The following is an 18,760-nucleotide window of genomic DNA, read 5'->3' as shown; positions in this document are numbered from 1 at the left end:
AACATATATATATATATATCGATTCAGCCCATTAGTATCAAGCCACAGAATTGAATTTTTCAATAGTATAACAATACTTATTATATAACACTAATCTATAACAATTGTTTGTTATTTATGTATTTTAAATATAATTGTACTTTTAAATTTTTTAATATACATTTATATTATTTTATAACACAATAATTAATTGAAATTGAATTGATTTTCAAAGATTGTGTGATATCATTACTGTATATATAATTAATAGTGTTATAAAATCCTTCAAATATTATTCTAATCAACAAAATAGGATGGTCATAATTATGGTAATTACATTAACCTACTATGTAATAACATATATCACTGCCATCTCCACCGTTCATTTTCGAATGAATCGTTACAACCGTCGGATAAAAAAAATATAACCGTTGGAGCGCTCCCCCCTCATTTAAAAAAGGATTTCAATCTAACCCGACTTCCACAACACTGTTTCGAGACTTTGTCAAATTCAAACAGAAACCCTAGCGATTCCAATCTCCGCCGAACTCATCTGCTTTCTATCGTCTTCTTGGATCGAAATCGGCTTCTCTGCTTGTAGCCTGGTTGGGATCATCGTCTTATAAATGTCGAAAATGATGTTGAGATCGAGCGGGAAACCGCCACTTGCTGCTGCAAGATCTCCGATTCGGCTTCGTTCTCGGAGTAAACCTCCTCAGCCCCCCGCCGCCAGTAGCGCTGTTCGCTCCCCGCTTGGTAACTTTGAATCCATGAAGATTCCAGAATATGTGTGGATGTGGTTATTTTGTGCTTCTTATTGTATTAGTTTTTCATTTTTGTCAATGATTGTTGTATGTGATGTTCGATAATATTTGTCGTGATTTTGAGGGTGAACGAAGGGGAAATGGACAGAAATTGTGCCGATGAATTCTAATTACCCGAATTTTCTTTGATTTGAACAATCTGTGACTTTTTTTTTCTTGAATTAATCTGTATTATTGTTTGGATTTGTTCTTTTGTTTTTCGAAGTGATTTTGAAAGAAGATGGTGGCAATTGTCTAAATTTAAGGATAACAGAAGAATGATAAAAAGTAATTCTGATTTGTAATTGGTTTGGATGAGTTTTTATAAACTAAAACGTTTCAAGCATTTAATTTGGTTTCTTGTTTTTCCATGACTTGTTATGTTTTTTGATTTTTTGACAATTTCTCGAATCTTTTGTGAGAAACAGGGTCATTCTCCTACTCCAAGGTGTCTAACCACACAAGAGACACTGGGAAATCCGAGCTTCGACCAGAGTATCATAGCATAACCTGTGAACTAGAGGAACTGGCTAATATGGTGTACAAGGAACTCGGGTCCAGAAATGGTGCCATATACGATGGTGAGATTCCTGGTGTTCAAACAGGCTCAATATTTGAGAGGGGCAGGTTCTACGAGGAATATTCTGCTAGAAGAAACGAGAGGCTGAGGAGAAAGAAGAGCGAATCAGAGTTTGGATACGAGAAGAAACCTGCTTATGATCTCGGCGTTAGAGTCGAGTCAGCCATGAAAAGAGAGGCTAGCAAGTACAGCAGCCGGGGGAAGATGACGGCAGTGGCTGCTGCTGCCACGCCAGAGAGGGCTGCCCCGACGCCGAGGTACTCATTGAGGAGCAGCAGCATGAGGAAGGAGAACAAGAAGCCGCTGCTGCCACCGATGAATATAGCTGAGAAATCTGTTGGAGTTACACAGAGGAAAGGTAGTGTTAGAAGGGTGAGGAAAATCTAGTTGCCAATTTCTTGTGTGCCTTTGTTTCTTGGTGGGATTTGCAGATTAGATGATGATGATGATGGTAATTAAAGAATCAAACTTCTTAAGTAATATTTGCAGGGTTGGGGTTGGGTTGGGGTTGGGGTTGGGGTGGAGGTTGTATTTGTTATGTGCCCTTGTTTATGCTGAAAACGAGGGAAGATAGATTGTTTTTCATAAGTTTGTTTTTCGATATATATGTTTGTTATCCTTCCTATCTGTATGTATGTGTTGCTCGTTTAGGTTAGATAATCATTATATTATTGAGAAGGGCAGCGATTGCAATTTTCACCTTGGATAAATAGTGGATTGGAACCTTTGGAAAAATGAGCATACCAATATTTGTATTTATGCATGTGTGTCGTAAATTATTTCATTGCTAAATACTATTTTATCTGTGTATGCACAAGGGTAAACTCCCAGTCAAACCTAATATCTTGCAAATTAGGTTCGATGGGCAAGTCACACTAACAAACCACTTCACAGTAATAAGTCCAACCCCACACTATCGAGCCATCATAAGTCCAACCCCACACTATCGAGCCATCTTTTACGTGACAGATTTTTTTTAGGCTATTTTTACATATATTTTTCAAAGTTTTGATTTTATTAAAAAAATATTATTTTTTTTTTATAAACATCGAGGTTGTGTTAGTTTATGTGTTTTGAGTTTATAATTTGAATTTTAAATAATATTTTCGGACAAAATTATTCATTTGAATTTTTTTATAGTAGATTTATAATTAATATTATTTATTGGTTAATGCAAATGTGTATTGTTTTGATATTGAACTTTATGTATATATATGTAATGGCATATGTTCATATTTTAGATAAAAGTTAAAAATATTTTGATATTAATATGTAATTATTTTAACTATAATATATAATTGATAATTTTGAATGGACAAAAAAATAAAATTTTAAATTGAATTAATTATTTTAAAAAAAGAGATATTTTTGAGAAAAAAAAATTGTAATAATAAAAAATTATTAAAACCAACAAACAAACACAACCAAATAGGAGTAATATAAATTCAATTTTGGAATCCAAACCAAATACTTAATTTTTACTTTTAAAAGTTTTACTACATATATTGGAATATTTTATATAAAGGGGTTAGGGGAGGTAGACTACATATATTGGAATCTTTTATATAAAGGGGTTAAGAGAGGTACACTATACTTTTTTTATGGTACGTGAATGAAAATATCCCTAAGTTATTTTAATAAATATGGACAAATATTTTTTTTTCTTCATGCTGTGGCAAATACGTCTATTTTTACTAAACAATTATTGCCGACATATCGCTATTGTAACTGTGCAACATACTTTGAAGTTGCTTGTCTCTATTCCTTTGTTTTATCTACCAAGTCCACACAATTGACGAAGCTGATTTTTAAGGCAAGGTCGAATCTCTCCCCACTTGTATTTGCTATGTTCATTCCATTTGGGATAAGTGTGTTGCAGACAAACTACTGTCGCAATCGTGCTACAGACCTGTGGAATTTGTCGCTATCTCATTTGTCCCTACTTTCATGGCCATATAAGTGACAAATTGGAGTTTTATGGGAAGGTCAAACCGTGTCAGTTGTATGGATACCTAACTTCACCCTATTTCAGTGCAAATAATATTTATGAGAAATTTTACAATTCAGTTTTCAGAAGTTGTATATTCAACCGGACAAATGCAGAGTAGTTGAGAGTGAAGTATTGTGTAACGCTCTCACCTAGTGTCCATACTCCATGTTTTGAATGAACGTTTGATACTTTATTCCTCGTTGAAGATTGGTTTATAAGGACATCTGACCTATATGGTTGTTGTGTTAGTACGACATTTGTAACATCGTGAAATTGTTGAGGTATTTTACAAGCTAGGCCATTTCTTTTGTATTATATTTTGGATGTAAGTTGATTTATAATTGAATCGGAGCAATAAATATCTTGTCTTATTTACTGTGAACTAACAACATTTCGAGAGTTGGTCCTATTTGAAGTGTACAAGAGTGTATTGTTGGATCCATCGTTTACCAGCATCCCATTTCTATTCGAATACTGCTGCTGCTCTCTATCTACTAGCTGAGATGGATTCAAGTCTTCTCTTTTTAATATTTGCAAATGTCATCAATTAGAGGCAAAATTGGAGGAGTTTAAGAGAGCAATGCATTATTTTATAACCATATATATATTAGTACCATGACCATGTGATATGATCTTTTTCTCATCATTATCCAAAACCAAAGTAAGTAACACACAACAAATGTCAATAAGAAGAAGAAGAAAAAGAAAAAGAAGAGGCCCCCCAAACCCCACCCCCCCACCCCACCCCTAATCATCCATCCCCATCCCATCCCTGCAGCAGGGGAGGGGCAACTTATGTTGCTCGTAACTAACAACAACACAGACTCTCTCATAAGATGTTAGAAGATCGATCATCGATCCAGAGCATCCTTATTAACTATAGTATAGCTATCATTCTTCGTCATCCATGGCGATGGCTGAGGAGGAAAAGGGCAGGCTGAGTCCTGGCAGCAGTGTAACCGTATTTACAAGTGCTGTACTTCTTGTGCACCCCGGTCAGCTTCCCGCTTCCCGCCTTCATGTGGAATGTCGTCATCAGCCTCGCACATTCCATGAGCTGCTCCATGCTGTAATTTGTATGGACAGCACACGTCCTGCTCCATTGCTTCTCCCCGCTTACACTGCACTGACCTGCAAATATCGCTGCTGCTGCCAACACCGATGGCTGGAACTTCACCATCTCATACTCCACCAGGCTCAGCTCCATCAGGAAGAAGGCCACCATCTCCACCTGCACATCAATTCAAATCATCAATTATTTCCATTAACTCATCCATCATTCTTCAACTGCCTGCAACTACCTCTTTGTCGCATTGCGCCGCCTTCAAGAACCGCCTCATGAACACATATGGAGTCGGCACTGACATGTTGAACTGTAACGTGTTCACCATCAATTTCTCCTGAACCAATTCAATTCATTGTTGTATATTACAAGATGAAGAAGATGTCTATGTATTTATATAATTGATTATCTATCAACGTACCATCTGGAGGACTTCTTGTCGGCAGTAGGCTCTGTCGGTTATCAATATAAGATCCTCGACCACAGGGACCGACACTTCCTCGTACTTACAAGCAAGAAGCAATGCCGTTATCCCGACTAGCTGCAGCTTCTTTCTCACCACCGTCTGCACCGCTAGAAATCGGTCGATCAGATTCACTGTCAAGTAAAGAGTCTCCTCCATTAGCTCGAACTTGTAGTGGACCTCAATCAGCCAGTCGATGAGAATCCCTCTCATTCTTTCATTGATGTCGAATTGCTTCAACATATAGTCCGGTGGGACACAGCTTAAACTCTGCACCAGACAAATCCTCAATCAGAATCATTACTCGTCGAAAATTCACAAGAAATCACCAGGAATGACGAGTGACCTCTGTTTTGCTGTAGTGGTTTTGTATGTCCTCAATGTACTCTGTAACTGCAAGTGGATTCTCCTTGTCGCAGCTGTCTATGTCCGCTACAGCGTCCGCCTCGTCGATGTCCACCATTTCGATTTCTGCATCCTGATTTTACAAACACAGAGAGATGGATATCAAGAACTGCAGCTTCATATAATAAACCAAATCAAAACAGAGGAAGAAACCATTACCATTCGATCGATTTCCTGAAGCATGGCTTCTGTGTGCTGCACAAACATAGGTACATCAAGATCATCATCAGCATCGATGATAATGCAATCATCGTCCACACTCTTAGATGATTCAACCAGTGGCTTGACTTCCTGAAAAATGAAGAACAAGGTGGAAATTAGATACCAACACGGCCGTTTTGATCTATTCTACAATGGACATGGAAATGGAAATTTACAGCAAGTGATGATTGTTGTTCTTTTCCAGCCAATTGTGCAGCAAATTTCCTGACCATTCAATCACTCAACGGATCAAGATTAGATCTTTAATGATCCCTTTATCATCTGTGATAATCTACAAGAAAAGAAATTCGAAAACAACACATACTGCAAGAACACAAAGAGGACTGATTAACAAACCTAGTGACAGGGCGATGGACTGGCAAACCGGGATTCTTATTAATACCGACGCCATTTTTTCTGACCGAGAACAAATCAAGCAACAAGTGACTTTAAAAAACCTTTAACCTTAAAATCAATCAATGGTGCTATTTAAATGAAAGATCAAATTAAAATTAGTACTCTGTCAGAATCCCTCTTTTATGAACAGCACAGGGATAAGGAGGAGCTGCTATGATGTTTTTGTCAATTTCACTCAGTGCTCTCCTACTATTGGAGGTGAACTTTCCTCCACCTCCGCCGGCGGCGGCGGCGGCTGCGGGTTTCAAAGCACCTGCCGGAAAAGATTCATCAGGGTATTTCATCTCTTTCTTTTTCAGCTTCAAAATTTTGAAATTCTAAAGTACCTTGAACGTTTGATGATCGGATCACACCTTGAAAATTCTCGCCCGATCCCATCTTGATTGAATTCTTTGAACAGAGAAGCTGGAAATAAGAGGACGATATTTCAATTTCACACATTATCAGAAATACGAAAAAACCTTTTAAATCTCCAGAATCAAGAAAATTAAAAAATAAAAAAAGACACCTCTATAAATCCGGCGATCTACACTCGTCAAGAAATCGAGAAGAAGGAAAAGAGAGAATGAGGCTAAAACTAAACACCCGTCAAATCAGTCGATAGGAACATTTAAAAAAAAGCTTTTTATTTCCTCTTTCCCCTCTCTCTCTCTCTCTAGGAATTGTGTGTGTTTATCTCTCCTTCCTCAGCCCTAATCTGTCATCGGCATAGGAGAAGAGAGAGAAGAGCAGCAAACAGCGGATTTATGTCTGCACAGAAGCGTTGTTCCTTTCTTTCTCGCTTTCCTTTCTCCTTTTTCATGAATTTGAAAATAACGGCTAGTAAAATTATGACCGTTGGATGAAAGGTCGCGCTGTTCCTTATTTTGTCTTAACGGATATATTCTTGCAATTGTTTTATTTTATATTTCGGCTTGGTTGAGTAATAATGCAGTTTTGACCCCAAACCATGTGCTGTTTTCAAATAATTAGTAATATAATCTTAAATTAAAAAAAAAATATACTAAATTTAATTTCCTATAAAGCTCTTATTTCCATTAAATTAGTGTTTAAGACAATTCTTCAATTTACTTTTTCTTTTCCTTACAATAAATAATACAATTAAGAGGCTACTTATTTTAGTCATTTTAATGTGATTTAAAATTACTACTTAATGGTATAATATGTCATTTATCAGCAAACTGTTTCTGTAGCTATCTAATTAATGGGTGTCCCTGAAAAGAGCATTTTATACATATCCCAAGATTTAAAAGAAATTTTTTAATTTGGATGACTGGAGATGTATTTTTCAAACCAAATTTAATATGTTTCCTGATTTCCAGATTCATTCCCAAATTGAAATATTAGTGCAAGTATCTACACCCTTGATTCATTTTAAGATTTTAAATTAAAATAAATTTACAAATTTAAATTTATATATATGCCCAATTGAGCTTTGATAACCAAAAACCAATTTATTATTATTTTTTTTAAAAGGCTTGAAATATTATTACAAATGGCCATTTCAGAATGAAATGAACCCAAATACATAGGATCAGTTACAAAAAGGTTACAAAATAATTATCCATTTAATATTTTTAAATGCTAACATTTATATAAAATATCCATATTGGGGATTTGGGCTATCATTTACACCTAAATTTAAATTCAATTTCTAAAAAGTAATCCCAAGTCTAAATTCGATGATGCACTTTCTTCCACCATAACATATAATACTTCAATAACTTTTCAATATATGAGCAATTTAACAAATTTACAACACAATTAAATATATTTACATCTTATATAAATATGTTATACGATTCAACATATTTTTTAAAATGCTCAAAGCATAGTTATAAATAATCAAATTCATTAAATTCTAACCACCTTAGCTTTGTCGAAAAGGATAAAACCAAAGTGAAGCTTTACAATTGGACAACATCGTCAAAGTTAAAACCTTAACTAACCTATTATTTGTACACATCGTTGTTTGCCTCAATCCTCATCTATCGAAGAAGAAATCTTCAAGAAACAAACGCTAAGGAAAGTTATAATTAGATAAAAATAAAAAAAATAAAAAGAATCAAAATTGCGAAGAAGTCGAGGGTCGATCTTCTTGCTTCTCGATGAGTACGCATCTTGACGGCGGACCAAACATGCTCAATATTACCTGCCAAAACGAGCACAACCACGAGCACAAACCTTAAAGCTATATTCGCGCAAAACACCTTTTTTTTAAGAATGCTAAAATCCGGTAATAAAATGGACAAAGATCTTACGGGTAAGAAGACAAGTCCGTGCAAGAACCCAAGAAGCACGAGCGAAAGATACATTTTGAAATAGTATACAACGAAAACTTCGGTCCTAGAGAAGCAGAGCACGAGCACTCCTACGAGCTTCGTCAGCGTGATCCCACTGCAAGAAAGAGATCGTTCGAGAACCTTGTAAGAGAATTATGAAGAACAATTAAAGAGGGGATCGATTGCAACATAAAATGGAAAGAATCGAGACCTGAAAACGGAGGCCCCCATTGTCGTCAGAGCTTCCTTCATCCGTTGATTCCTGTCTCCGTTAGCCACCTGGCATTTATTACATTAATAGGATTCACTTCCCGCTGCGCGAAATTTTAAAGAAGATAGAATATTAAGGTTTCCGAGATAGGGAAACTTACCAAAAATGCATGGGTGATGTGGACGCAGAACTCGACTGCAATGCCGACTGACATCACAAGGTTAACTACGGACAATGCGTTTAGTTGGATGTGGAGCATCGACATTACCCCCTGCAAAAATACGTTTTGAGTTTCATCTTCAAAGCACACACGAAAAAAAAGAATTTCAAAAAAAATAAAAAAAAATATGAAGATTACCAAAAGATCAACGACGATCATCACCAACACAAGTAGAATTATTGCCGAAATCCAAAAGCTGAACATAAAAAGCGAAAGTAATCTGTAAGGAAAACATTTATGTTGGGTATCGAAGAATTGCATTATTGAAGGACACAATTACCAACCTGCATGTGATAACTAAGCAAACCAAAAATACGGCACCTATCATCGCGTAAAGAAAAGAAATAGGTAAGTTCGGGATTGATCGGAACAAATGTATATGGAACAACAAATATGAATAGATACTGTTTATTTTAACTGCAGATGCTTAGAAAAAGAAGAGAACAAACCAATAGCTATAGCGAGGTTGATCAAAGCTGTCTTCCAAATATTAAGGTACTGCTCGAAGAACGTATAGAAAACGGCATATGGAAAGATGTCGATCTGCAGCAAAGAAATGAATAAGAATGGTACCTAACAAAATATTGGCTATTCAAATTTGTTCTAACTAGATTGACTGAGCCATTTCCGGCTTCTTAATTAGCAATTTACAAATTACTTGAACTAAGGTTCAAAATATAGCCAAAAAATACCTTTAATGACTTGGACATCTTCGAACTGAAATCCCGCACAGCCCGCATAGAGTGGACAAAATCAGCCTAGAAGAATGGAGTTATAGAAAATTTCGGTGATTCATCCCTAAAAATAAAAAATAATCAAACGCTGACATATTATCATTTCAAAACGAAACTGCACCTGCTTATTAAGGGGTGTGTGGTATGTCCGAAACGACGAAGCCTGGATCATTCCATCCTCATAGCCTAAACACACAAGGAAATAATAGTTTGATTAATTTCGGAGATTACAGAGAAACTGTTGTTTGTTTCACTGAGATTTCTTAAGTTTATATCAAATAAAAAAGAAAAGAGTTGTTTGAATATCCACCTTGGAGCTCAACACTCCCAGTATAAGCTCCATTTCCACCTTTTGCGCAATCAGCAGAAGGCAAGGCGCTGAGGAACCACGGCAGCTTGTCCCTGAATTGAGCAGTGGACGGACGGCCGTTTTGTAAATCTGAGTGGAGGTAACACTGCAAATGATTTCATCATTAGAACTAGTTCATAAAAATGTCTTAGTCATTTGCAATCGCTTTGAGTCGAAAGGTTGTATAAATGATGAAAGTAGAACAAAGTAGCTATATCGGATGGTAGAAAAATATGACAAATACTAAAAATGTGTTGTTACCGTTGTGCAGTCCTTGCACACAGTGCTGAGCCCACAAATACCGCCATTTGGTGAACAACAGGGAGGCTGAAAATTTTTTTTATCAGATGTGTTCCGCGGGTAGTTGCATGTAACATTACAATATAACTGTCTGATTGGAGAAAGATCAGTATACCTGGTCATCGGGAGGGCAAAAGGTTCCATTTGTGAATTTCCGACAACACCCAAAAGCTTCAGGCGAGAGCCAGACCAGAAAATCATCAAGCCATGATGCAGCAGGTTTTGCAATATAACTTGAATCCGGCACTAGAGATGCTCGTGCAATCTGCATACATGGAAATTTTTAGGTTTTTGGAGGGCCGCGATTATCAACTATCAGCCAACATTCACTCTTGTCAACAAAAATGGATTCACCTCATTTAGGAGAGAATTTGAATCACAGCGGTTGATGGAACAGAGTTGGTTTGTTTGACGTGATTCAGAACTGAGGAAATAAAGTACATAAATAAGATAAACAATTCATTATTTGGGTGAAAAAAGTGGAATAGAATAGAGTCCAAACAAATACCTGTAATTATAGTTTTGCACAACAAAGTAGAGCGGTGGACCAATTCTAAGGTATTCTGAGATGTTGTTGAAGTAGCCCTGTTGAGATTAAGCCATTTACAAACATCAAGTTTCTAACATTAGGCAAAGTAATATGAAGTAACAGAAAAGTATGGCGTTGAGACCTGAAGATATGAGTCACGAGGAAGGACAATTTGCTGTTCTAAACCAGGTTCGATTCTTGGGCACAAAGCCTTCGTGGATAAGTGAATAAAAGTAAACTCTCCAGTCAAAAATCAAGTGGCTGCTGAAGTAAATTGCCCATAAGGTTAAGTGTAACTTACTATGCTCGCCAATGTGAATGCACCGAAAGCACAGACGACGATAAGTTTTACAGCCCAAATGTTGAGAACAGGAGCATGAAAATCCTATACAAGAGCACTTCCATTTACTAGATATATTCGAATCTTTAATTGCTATAACATCAAATAAATCAGATATATATATCTTACCCTCATATATCGAACAAGCAGACCAGGCTTCTGATTTTGAGTACCTAAAATTTAAGCAAGACTCTTTGTTTTAGCTTGTATCGTTGTAATCAGTGTTTTCACGTTAGTATGCTAACCCGAAAAAAAATAAAAAAAGATTTCTGATATTATGTCTGAAGAAATGCATACCAGTTTCAGTATCCGCATTTGAGTTGGATAATTTGACACAAGGAATACAGTCAACTCTGTTGTCCTCTGCTCTCAAGAAATCAAAGACAATCAAGGCAACAAATGCAGTGACTTGTAGAAGAAAGTCCAAAAGAACAGCCAGAGCTGAGAACAGAGCATACATAAAATTCAAACATGTTATGAAGTAGCTGTTGCAACCACCATAATGAAGAACAACGAAAGATGATTGAAATTATGATCCAAATGAAAGAGTTCTAACCAGCAAACATGGAAAAGACACGGCAAGCTGGCATTGGGATGAAACTTCCAACCGCAAATGCCAAGACCTCAGACAGACTAGCTAGTGTTATGGACGGCCCAACTTCTACAAGTGCATTACTAATCCGTCCCTCAATTGGCAATTCTACGAGTTGACGCTTTACTGCATGAACAAGTATGCACATGTTGTCCACCCCAACCTGCCAAACATGGAAAAATATCAACCTGGTCTTTGAGATTGCAATATTTTAACTCAAAACAAACATTAGTAGCCATAATTAAAGAAAATTAAGGTCAATTGTATGGAAAGTAAGAAAATGTAGTTAGGCAATTCGAGTGTCCTAAAGATAAAGAACTCACTGCTAAAACAAGAAAAGGAATGACTTCCATAATAATGAGCGTCGATTTTACGCCAATTGCACTGAAAAATCCAACTGATCCAAGTACTGAAAGCATGACAAGCACAACCCCTGATAACCCAAGTAATACCTACCAAAAAGAAGTTGCATAGTATCAAACAAAAGAAGAGAATATGTCATGACAATGCTAGTAGTTAATGATTGAGGTATGAATAAGAATAGCATCTAAAACAACAATAGTATATATAAACCACAGTGCAGCAACGAGTTAAATTTATTGCAAGGATTTGATTGAAGCATATAGCATAAAACTGGTTTGAGGAAATTTTGGCTTCAAATTTATACGAGCAATTTTGTGCATAACAATTTTGTGCATAACATTGTAGAATACACTTAAAAGTAACACTTAAGAATCTATATCTGCATATATATATCTATAAAGGTGTAGAATGTAGATTTCATGGAGTTTTACCTTGGAGGAGATATAGCAGGAGGAGAATCGAGGAGCATCTCCCAGTGTCAAAGATATGTAAGCAAACATAACAAGATAACTTATCTGAAACAGAAAGCATATGTGAGATTAGAAAAGGCATATTGTTTAATCTCAGAAAAATGGATTTCACATTGTATCAGCATGAAAGCATCCCCAGATATTCGAAAGGTGTGAGTTTCATTCATTTTATAAAGGAATTGTTCGATCATTTTCAAACAGAAAACAAGCATAGTTATTGCATAGAGATTTTAGTATTCCGGAGAGAGATCCATCCATACCACAATAGTGATAGCATCTGCAGTACTTTCCCTTTTTAATTCTTCTTCTATAGAACTTTCCGCTGAGAATGCAAGTGTCAAATTTCTCGACTGCACCATGGGTAAGAGCTCGTCCTGCATAAGAAAACAGGTCTTAGTATCATTGGAACTCACTATATAAAACTCAGCAAGGAAAATTCCCACATGAGGAAAGACAAGGCGGAGAGGCATTGGCTGCAGATTCTTATGTCTCAACCAAATTGTAATCCACATTAGTTAAAAGCAAAAGGTGGAAAGGACAGAATTCAAGGGTTTGTGTGTGTGTGCCTGCACACATTGATTGCACTGGCTTTCAACATCAAATGTGGATTAGCTCAAGAAAATTCTGCCCGTGTATGTGATTTGTAGTCTCTTAGGGTCAAAACCAATAATAGAATAAATGCAAACCTTTGCTAGCTGAATGAAAGCTTTCTCCCAAGCCACTGCCCTCTTTGTTCCATTGCCTTGTTTGTTGATTTCATTGTTCACAGGATACGTAATAACGAATGCAGTAGCCTGCTCGAAATGACAAAAACATGTTTGCCTATGTGTAAAAAACAAAAAAATAAAATCAAGAAGGAATCCAAAAACTTACCTGAGAATAGTTAGTTCCAGAGAAACCACCGAGAGCAGTGCTTGGATCAAGAGGGGCTTTAAATGCACTGGCACATGTGTCTGCCGACGTATAATGCTAGACGAAACATCCAGGCAACAAATAAGTGTTTCTAACTCCACAAGTTTAAGTCCAAAGACAAGGAGAAAAGGCCTTTCAAAGTCTTAATAAAAAACGGGACTTTAGAGAATACCTGAAAACAGTATTGAACATGATCAAGCCCACCAAAGGTCTCATAATTTTGAGGATCCATCTTGAAATACTGTCACAACATATATGACCCGTGAGTATCGAAACTTGAAAGCTGAATTACCAAAACCAACAGTAGCAAGCTTTCAAGAAATTCTCATGGTTTTAATAAAAATGCGTTACCTGGAGAAGACTTTGAGTGGCACAGTCCTTCCCAAGTGGTTTCATGCAAATGTCGGAGAGAGACACCATAGAGCCAGAAAAATTTCCTCTGATAGCATCCACCTATGTTGCAAGTTAGATTATCTTATCAGCTGATTGCTTGTGTTCAGTAGAATAGTTATTAAGTACACAAGAAAATACTTGAGCAATCAACACTTGTCTGACATAAATAAGAACAGCGGAAAATAAATACCTTTTTTTGCACATCGAACAGTAACTTGATATTGCTATCAGTAACAATGCTTGGTGCTTCGTCTTTATCAGTGTCGGGAATTGTTGCAATTATTAGCTAACAAATTTCAGTGCTAGATCTCAATATGATTCCAGGTAAAGACGTAGCGATGTTCAATAGTTAATATGTAGTACCTGCTCAATTCTGTAAAACGGAGCAAGATGGCTATCAAAAAACTCTTTCTCTTTGGCAGCTCTACTTCCGGGTCCTACCCATAACTGGAATCATACATGCAATGACTTCCGTAAGTTTTGTAAAATTACTCTAAAATTATGTTCAGGCAATACCAACAATTTTAGATACAAACATGCCATATAATTGCAGTACTAGATTACACCATAAAATACCTTCTCAGGCCGAGTCTCCACCTGGAAACGGATGAGACCTAAGCAAAGCAAAAGAACAATTGCTACTGATGAGCACAATACAAGAATTGGATTTCTAGCCACCCATGTTCCATATCTCCTGTGTCACATACCCATCAACAACATGAGCAAACCATTTTAAGGAATTCTTGCAAGGACTACTCTAGTGATTATATGGTAAATCACCTGTAAAACTTTGACATATAACCTTGCACTATTGAAAGTTGTACACCATTTGAAATTTGGGGAACATCCTCAAGCATCTGAGAAATAGAATAGATCAGAGAGACAAACATGATTCAGTATGAAAGAAGGGGCATGAAAGTCACCGCAAATTAGAAAAGAGAATTAACCATTTTTTAATGCACCTGCATTGGGATATTCTCATCCTTTTGACTGTTCATACGGCGAACAACTCCACCATTGGGAACATTAACCAATGGTCTGGTTCTAGACTCGGGGCTCCTTCTCCTTTTCCTGTGAAAGAAACCCCATCCCAGAAACACAGAGACAAGTGCAATATACACAATTGCCATTGCAACTTCAACACATTTTGGCTGCAATGTCGAGAAAATATGAATCAAGTTCCAAGTGATGTGCTTCACTGAGGAATGTAACTTGTCAAATTTCTATGCCATCTCACTCACAAAATTATAAGTATATATAATTTGTCAACAAAAAAAAAAAAAGAGAAGAAAAAAATGCAAGCATCTTTAGAAAATGAGAGAGCAGGTGGGAAGAAAGTTCTCACCTTTAAAGACCCTATTTTCACTGAACATGAATTTTTCTTGGGAGGAGGAGCAACATCTGAGTTTGAGCAGGCTGCCGAAGAAGGACAATCACCACATGAACAGCCTAAAGATGTATCACCACACGAATATGCGGAGACATTCATGGGTTTCATTCCGGATGACAATGGAGCAGCAGGCAAGAAATCAATAGAATATGGTGATCCTGGTACACCAAGAGGAGCCCTTTTACCGAGAAATGCATACCACTCTGCCAGAAAAAATTAAATAAAAACCAGCCTCAGTGTGGCTAAGAAGAAGACAACGGAAAATCAATGGAAACAAATAAGTCATCTAGTCACATAATGATTAAAGACAACTCACTAACATGAATTGAATGACAGAACAACCAGTTTACCTCTAAAATTTTTAGCACCGGCACCAATGAATTCTATGGCTCTAGTGTTCATGGTTCCAAATTTTACATCTTTACATGACTCATACATTCCCCCACCAAAAGCGTCAGTTATGTAATACTGAATCCCATCAACAGTCGAATTATCCCCAACCTGAACAGAAAGCAGAAAGCAGGAAAAGAAAATTGATCAGTATGAAATGAACAAACAGCATGATCGCAAAAATCCTGGGATACAAACAGCACATCCATCATGTTATATTTGGTTGAATGATTAACTGACCTTGCCAGCGGAAGTTACGTTAATAAATTGACTTTGATTAGGAGAGCATGTAAGCTCACAGAATAAATTCAAGAAATTTCTCAAGCATGCTGGACAACCTACGAGAAAAGGAATAGCCTGCAACAAATAAACTAAGCAATTATGAGTAATTATTTTTATTGAGAGATAGAGAGAACAATCAAGAACCAAAATGAATGTGATGAGACGTGCATCCTACAAAATTCACAGTTGGGAAACAGAATTATTAACTTGTATCGCTATAATTCTAGGATTTCAGTTCTCAGCTCACATTCAATAATCTTAATAAACAATGTGTTTTTCAGTATCATGCAATCTGGAAATGCAAATGCAACTCTAAGCAACATCATCATCAGTTGCTTAATTCCAATATACTAGAATGTCAACTCACAGCCATGCTAAGCTCAATTACATCCTAAACATGGTTAAACTTCTTACTTGTTGGACTTGTGCCCGTAGCGTATCAAACTGCGCCTCCGTACAACACACGTTCCCAGTAATAGTAGGACATAAACTTTGAATCTTTGAAGATAATAATGCCTCAGGCTGCCATCAAAGTAAATCCAATACTTAAAAATCACAAAACAAATACACCAAGTCTGAAATATTCGCAATCAAAATAATCCACACAACAAAGTGACTGATTTTACCTTGACAGCAGGGGAACCAAAAGGGCAATTCAAGACTTTACCATCGGTACGAGCCCCACAAATGTCATACATAGCACAGTAGTTCTCTGAATGTCTGAAATCGGGGGGGGGGGGGGGGGGGGGGGGGGGGGGGGGGGGGGGGGGGGGGAAAGAAATTGGGATTAATCTCTTCAATTCAACAAAGACTATCCAAACTGCAACTGTGACATCAAGAACTAAAGCGGATTTACCGGGCAACAGATTATCTGTCCAAACTACACATTCAAAATGAAAAGAGAAAAGCCAAATTATCTTCCAAAACAGAATTTCAATTTCTGCCGAAACTCTAACAAATTACAGAGGACCACTAGAAAATCACACATACAACCGCAGATAGACACAGCAATCTGAAAAATGAAGTCGAGAAGCTGAATACAATCAACCAGCAAGAACAATACCGGGCGGTTGCATTATCTGTTAAAAGAAACCTCGAATCGGACCGCCCTGCCGCCGCCGCCGCCGCCACGATAAACACCTGAGACAACCACACCTTTTCACACATAAAAAACCTCAATTTTCACCAAAATCCCATCCCATTCAGCAAGCATTTAAACAGAAACAAAAACGAAAACAAACGCCACAAAAAGAAACAATCTCGTCCCGAGTCCGACCCACCGGAATCGAATTCCGGCGGCAACTCACCATCAAGACAAAAAGCGGAGAGACCCACATTTTAATCGCCTGCGACAACTCCATTGTTGCAGGCTACGGACCTTCAATCCAACTGGGAATCAAAAAACACTGAACTATCAGTCAGCTCGCATATATAGAGCGTGATAGCGCGCGCAGGAGAGAGACATAAAGCCTTAAAATAAACAAAAAAGTCACCCGGCACCGAACAACTGAATGCGAAAGGGAGAGTTTCAATTCAATACTGATAGTCAATGCAAAAGGGCACTCCCTAAAAAAAGACACGCACACACATATATAAACTGCGGCAGTATTTATCGTGGGGGAGACATGGCGGAGGTGTGATGTAGAAATGATTCGCGGCGATTAAGAAAGAAAACCCACTTGAAGATCGAACCAAAACAAAAATCTGAAATGACACAATTACCCTTCCTTGCGACGCTTGAGATGCCGTCTGTGTTCAGCTTTATAATCCTCTGCATTACGTGTTCCAGCTGTCCTTCTACTCAGGGGTGTTTCCGTCAATTCGATATTATCAAAATTAATTAAAAGAAAATAAAAACATAATACAATCTGTCACATAATTGAAAATCCATACACAAGAAAAGACTTTTGATCCTACTTTCAAGAAACACCCTTCTCCATGTGCTAAATAAGTTTAAAATGCCGATATACTTGCGAGGGCATAACGGTAATTTTAAATAGGGAGGAGAAAGTATTAATTGGGGCTCTTTTGCGGGATTTGGTTAGTGGTATGAATTAGGAAAATAGAATTAAACAGATTAAGACGTTACTGATACTGATGATCTAAGAGTGAACGTAAGGTAGACAAAAGAGTGCATATAATTTTGTCGTGGGCCACTCGAAATTTCGATATGTTTATGAACGCATAGATTTTTTTTTTTAATGAGATAAAAATTCGCGGTAGTTAGACGAACTATGTATGACAGGTGACCTTGGACATATAAGTTTAAAACCTATAACCTCTCAGTTATAGTCACAGTAAAAAATTCAATCCCACATCACCTACAATGAGTCAAATATTATTTTATTATTATTATATGAATAGTAGCGACGATAGATTAAAAACAAAAATTAATATATATTATAATATTTTTTAAATATATATATAATTAAATATTTTAAAAGTTATATCTCAAAAAATATATAATATAGATAAAAAAATTTAGAAAATAAAATGTTATATTTCCTCCGTCCCATTGAAATATTACTATTTTTCATTTTTATCCGTCCCAAAACAAGGTTACCATTTCTTAATTTAGTAATTTTACTACTTACTTCACGTAATAAATATTCTTTCAACTTACAATATATTACACAAATCTCATTACTTTTATATTACACCATACTAATAGGGATATTTTTGTCTTTTTAACTACAATCCAATATAATACTAATATTCAAAAATCTACGTGCAAAAAACAAACGCAATCCTTATTGCGGGACGGAGGGAGTATAATATTATTAAATAAAATTATTTATTTATTTATAATTAATATAAATTAATTTTATCAAAAAAATATAAAAAATTTTAAATAAAGATAAAAACACATTTATTAAAGAGAACTAGATATAACTAATTATATATGACATAGTTAATTAGATTGATTTATATTTATAAAATATATATTTTAAATTAAATAATTTACTCAAAATAAAAATATATTAACCTTGAACTTTGTTAGACAAGAGTTTTAAAAGCTTTTTGAAGTCTAAAGCGTTATTGATGATAGTAGTAAAATAAAATCAAAAGTATTGTAGAGAATCTTGTAGAATGTTGTAGATA

At 36.3% G+C, this 18,760-nt stretch overlaps 3 protein-coding genes across 9 annotated transcripts; 1 reads left to right on the top strand and 2 right to left on the bottom strand.

Annotated features, from left to right (window-relative positions):
- Positions 1-479: 479 nt before the first annotated feature.
- Positions 480-2,104, top strand: LOC127246714 (uncharacterized). Its single transcript, XM_051268239.1, has 2 exons — positions 480-735; positions 1,211-2,104. The coding sequence occupies exons 1-2, from the start codon at positions 606-608 to the stop codon at positions 1,747-1,749; spliced, it is 669 nt and encodes a 222-aa protein (XP_051124196.1). The 5' UTR covers positions 480-605; the 3' UTR covers positions 1,750-2,104.
- A 1,998-nt stretch (positions 2,105-4,102) lies between these two features.
- LOC127246271 (G2/mitotic-specific cyclin-2-like) lies at positions 4,103-6,665 on the bottom strand. 2 transcript variants are annotated; one of them, XM_051267532.1, is made up of 10 exons: positions 6,410-6,665; positions 6,228-6,306; positions 6,004-6,154; positions 5,842-5,901; positions 5,661-5,709; positions 5,443-5,574; positions 5,225-5,356; positions 4,837-5,148; positions 4,654-4,752; positions 4,103-4,583 (listed from the first exon to the last, which is right to left on the bottom strand). In XM_051267532.1, the coding sequence occupies exons 2-10, from the start codon at positions 6,277-6,279 to the stop codon at positions 4,254-4,256; spliced, it is 1,317 nt and encodes a 438-aa protein (XP_051123489.1). In that variant the 5' UTR covers positions 6,280-6,306; positions 6,410-6,665; the 3' UTR covers positions 4,103-4,253. The 2 variants fall into 2 exon arrangements, with proteins under 2 accessions (XP_051123489.1, XP_051123491.1); XM_051267534.1 differs by lacking the exon at positions 4,654-4,752.
- A 1,068-nt stretch (positions 6,666-7,733) lies between these two features.
- Positions 7,734-17,294, bottom strand: LOC127246583 (uncharacterized). Of its 6 annotated transcripts, none has more exons than XM_051268029.1 (39): positions 17,152-17,293; positions 16,966-17,047; positions 16,722-16,813; positions 16,285-16,378; positions 16,073-16,180; positions 15,617-15,733; positions 15,337-15,487; positions 14,942-15,189; positions 14,559-14,747; positions 14,377-14,453; positions 14,173-14,290; positions 13,960-14,043; positions 13,787-13,882; positions 13,555-13,656; positions 13,376-13,444; positions 13,165-13,260; positions 12,978-13,085; positions 12,552-12,665; positions 12,253-12,336; positions 11,782-11,910; positions 11,423-11,621; positions 11,164-11,307; positions 10,996-11,039; positions 10,828-10,911; positions 10,669-10,737; positions 10,506-10,582; positions 10,352-10,421; positions 10,113-10,262; positions 9,959-10,024; positions 9,659-9,803; positions 9,470-9,534; positions 9,307-9,372; positions 9,064-9,157; positions 8,899-8,935; positions 8,753-8,810; positions 8,555-8,665; positions 8,395-8,462; positions 8,163-8,298; positions 7,734-8,053 (listed from the first exon to the last, which is right to left on the bottom strand). In XM_051268029.1, exons 2-39 carry the CDS (start codon positions 17,017-17,019, stop codon positions 7,967-7,969), a joined length of 3,900 nt encoding a protein of 1,299 aa, XP_051123986.1. In that variant the 5' UTR covers positions 17,020-17,047; positions 17,152-17,293; the 3' UTR covers positions 7,734-7,966. The 6 variants fall into 6 exon arrangements, with proteins under 6 accessions (XP_051123986.1, XP_051123989.1, XP_051123990.1 ...); XM_051268032.1 differs by having other exon boundaries at positions 16,722-16,798; XM_051268033.1 differs by having other exon boundaries at positions 13,555-13,658; positions 13,788-13,848; positions 16,966-17,294.
- Between the last annotated feature and the right edge of the window lie 1,466 nt (positions 17,295-18,760).

The sequence above is a fragment of the Andrographis paniculata genome, unplaced genomic scaffold, assembly GCF_009805555.1.
Source record: "Andrographis paniculata isolate CXL003 unplaced genomic scaffold, ASM980555v1 Contig30END, whole genome shotgun sequence".
In the NCBI taxonomy this organism is placed as follows: domain Eukaryota; kingdom Viridiplantae; phylum Streptophyta; class Magnoliopsida; order Lamiales; family Acanthaceae; genus Andrographis; species Andrographis paniculata.
Note: the sequence above shows the minus strand (reverse complement) of the source record. Positions and strands in the feature narration are given on the sequence as shown.

Coding starts and splice junctions, on each gene's coding strand:
- LOC127246714 (XM_051268239.1), top strand. CDS start 606: ATGTCGAAAATGATGTTGAGATCGAGCGGGAAACCGCCACTTGCTGCT. Junction 736..1,210: donor CGCTGTTCGCTCCCCGCTTG/GTAACTTTGAAT, acceptor TGTGAGAAACAG/GGTCATTCTCCTACTCCAAG.
- LOC127246271 (XM_051267532.1), bottom strand. CDS start 6,279: ATGGGATCGGGCGAGAATTTTCAAGGTGTGATCCGATCATCAAACGTT. Junction 5,149..5,224: donor ACCACTACAGCAAAACAGAG/GTCACTCGTCAT, acceptor TGTCTGGTGCAG/AGTTTAAGCTGTGTCCCACC. Junction 4,753..4,836: donor GACAAGAAGTCCTCCAGATG/GTACGTTGATAG, acceptor GAATTGGTTCAG/GAGAAATTGATGGTGAACAC.
- LOC127246583 (XM_051268028.1), bottom strand. CDS start 17,019: ATGGAGTTGTCGCAGGCGATTAAAATGTGGGTCTCTCCGCTTTTTGTC. Junction 15,734..16,072: donor TACGGGCACAAGTCCAACAA/GTAAGAAGTTTA, acceptor TATTTGTTGCAG/GCTATTCCTTTTCTCGTAGG. Junction 10,738..10,827: donor CATTCACATTGGCGAGCATA/GTAAGTTACACT, acceptor TTATCCACGAAG/GCTTTGTGCCCAAGAATCGA.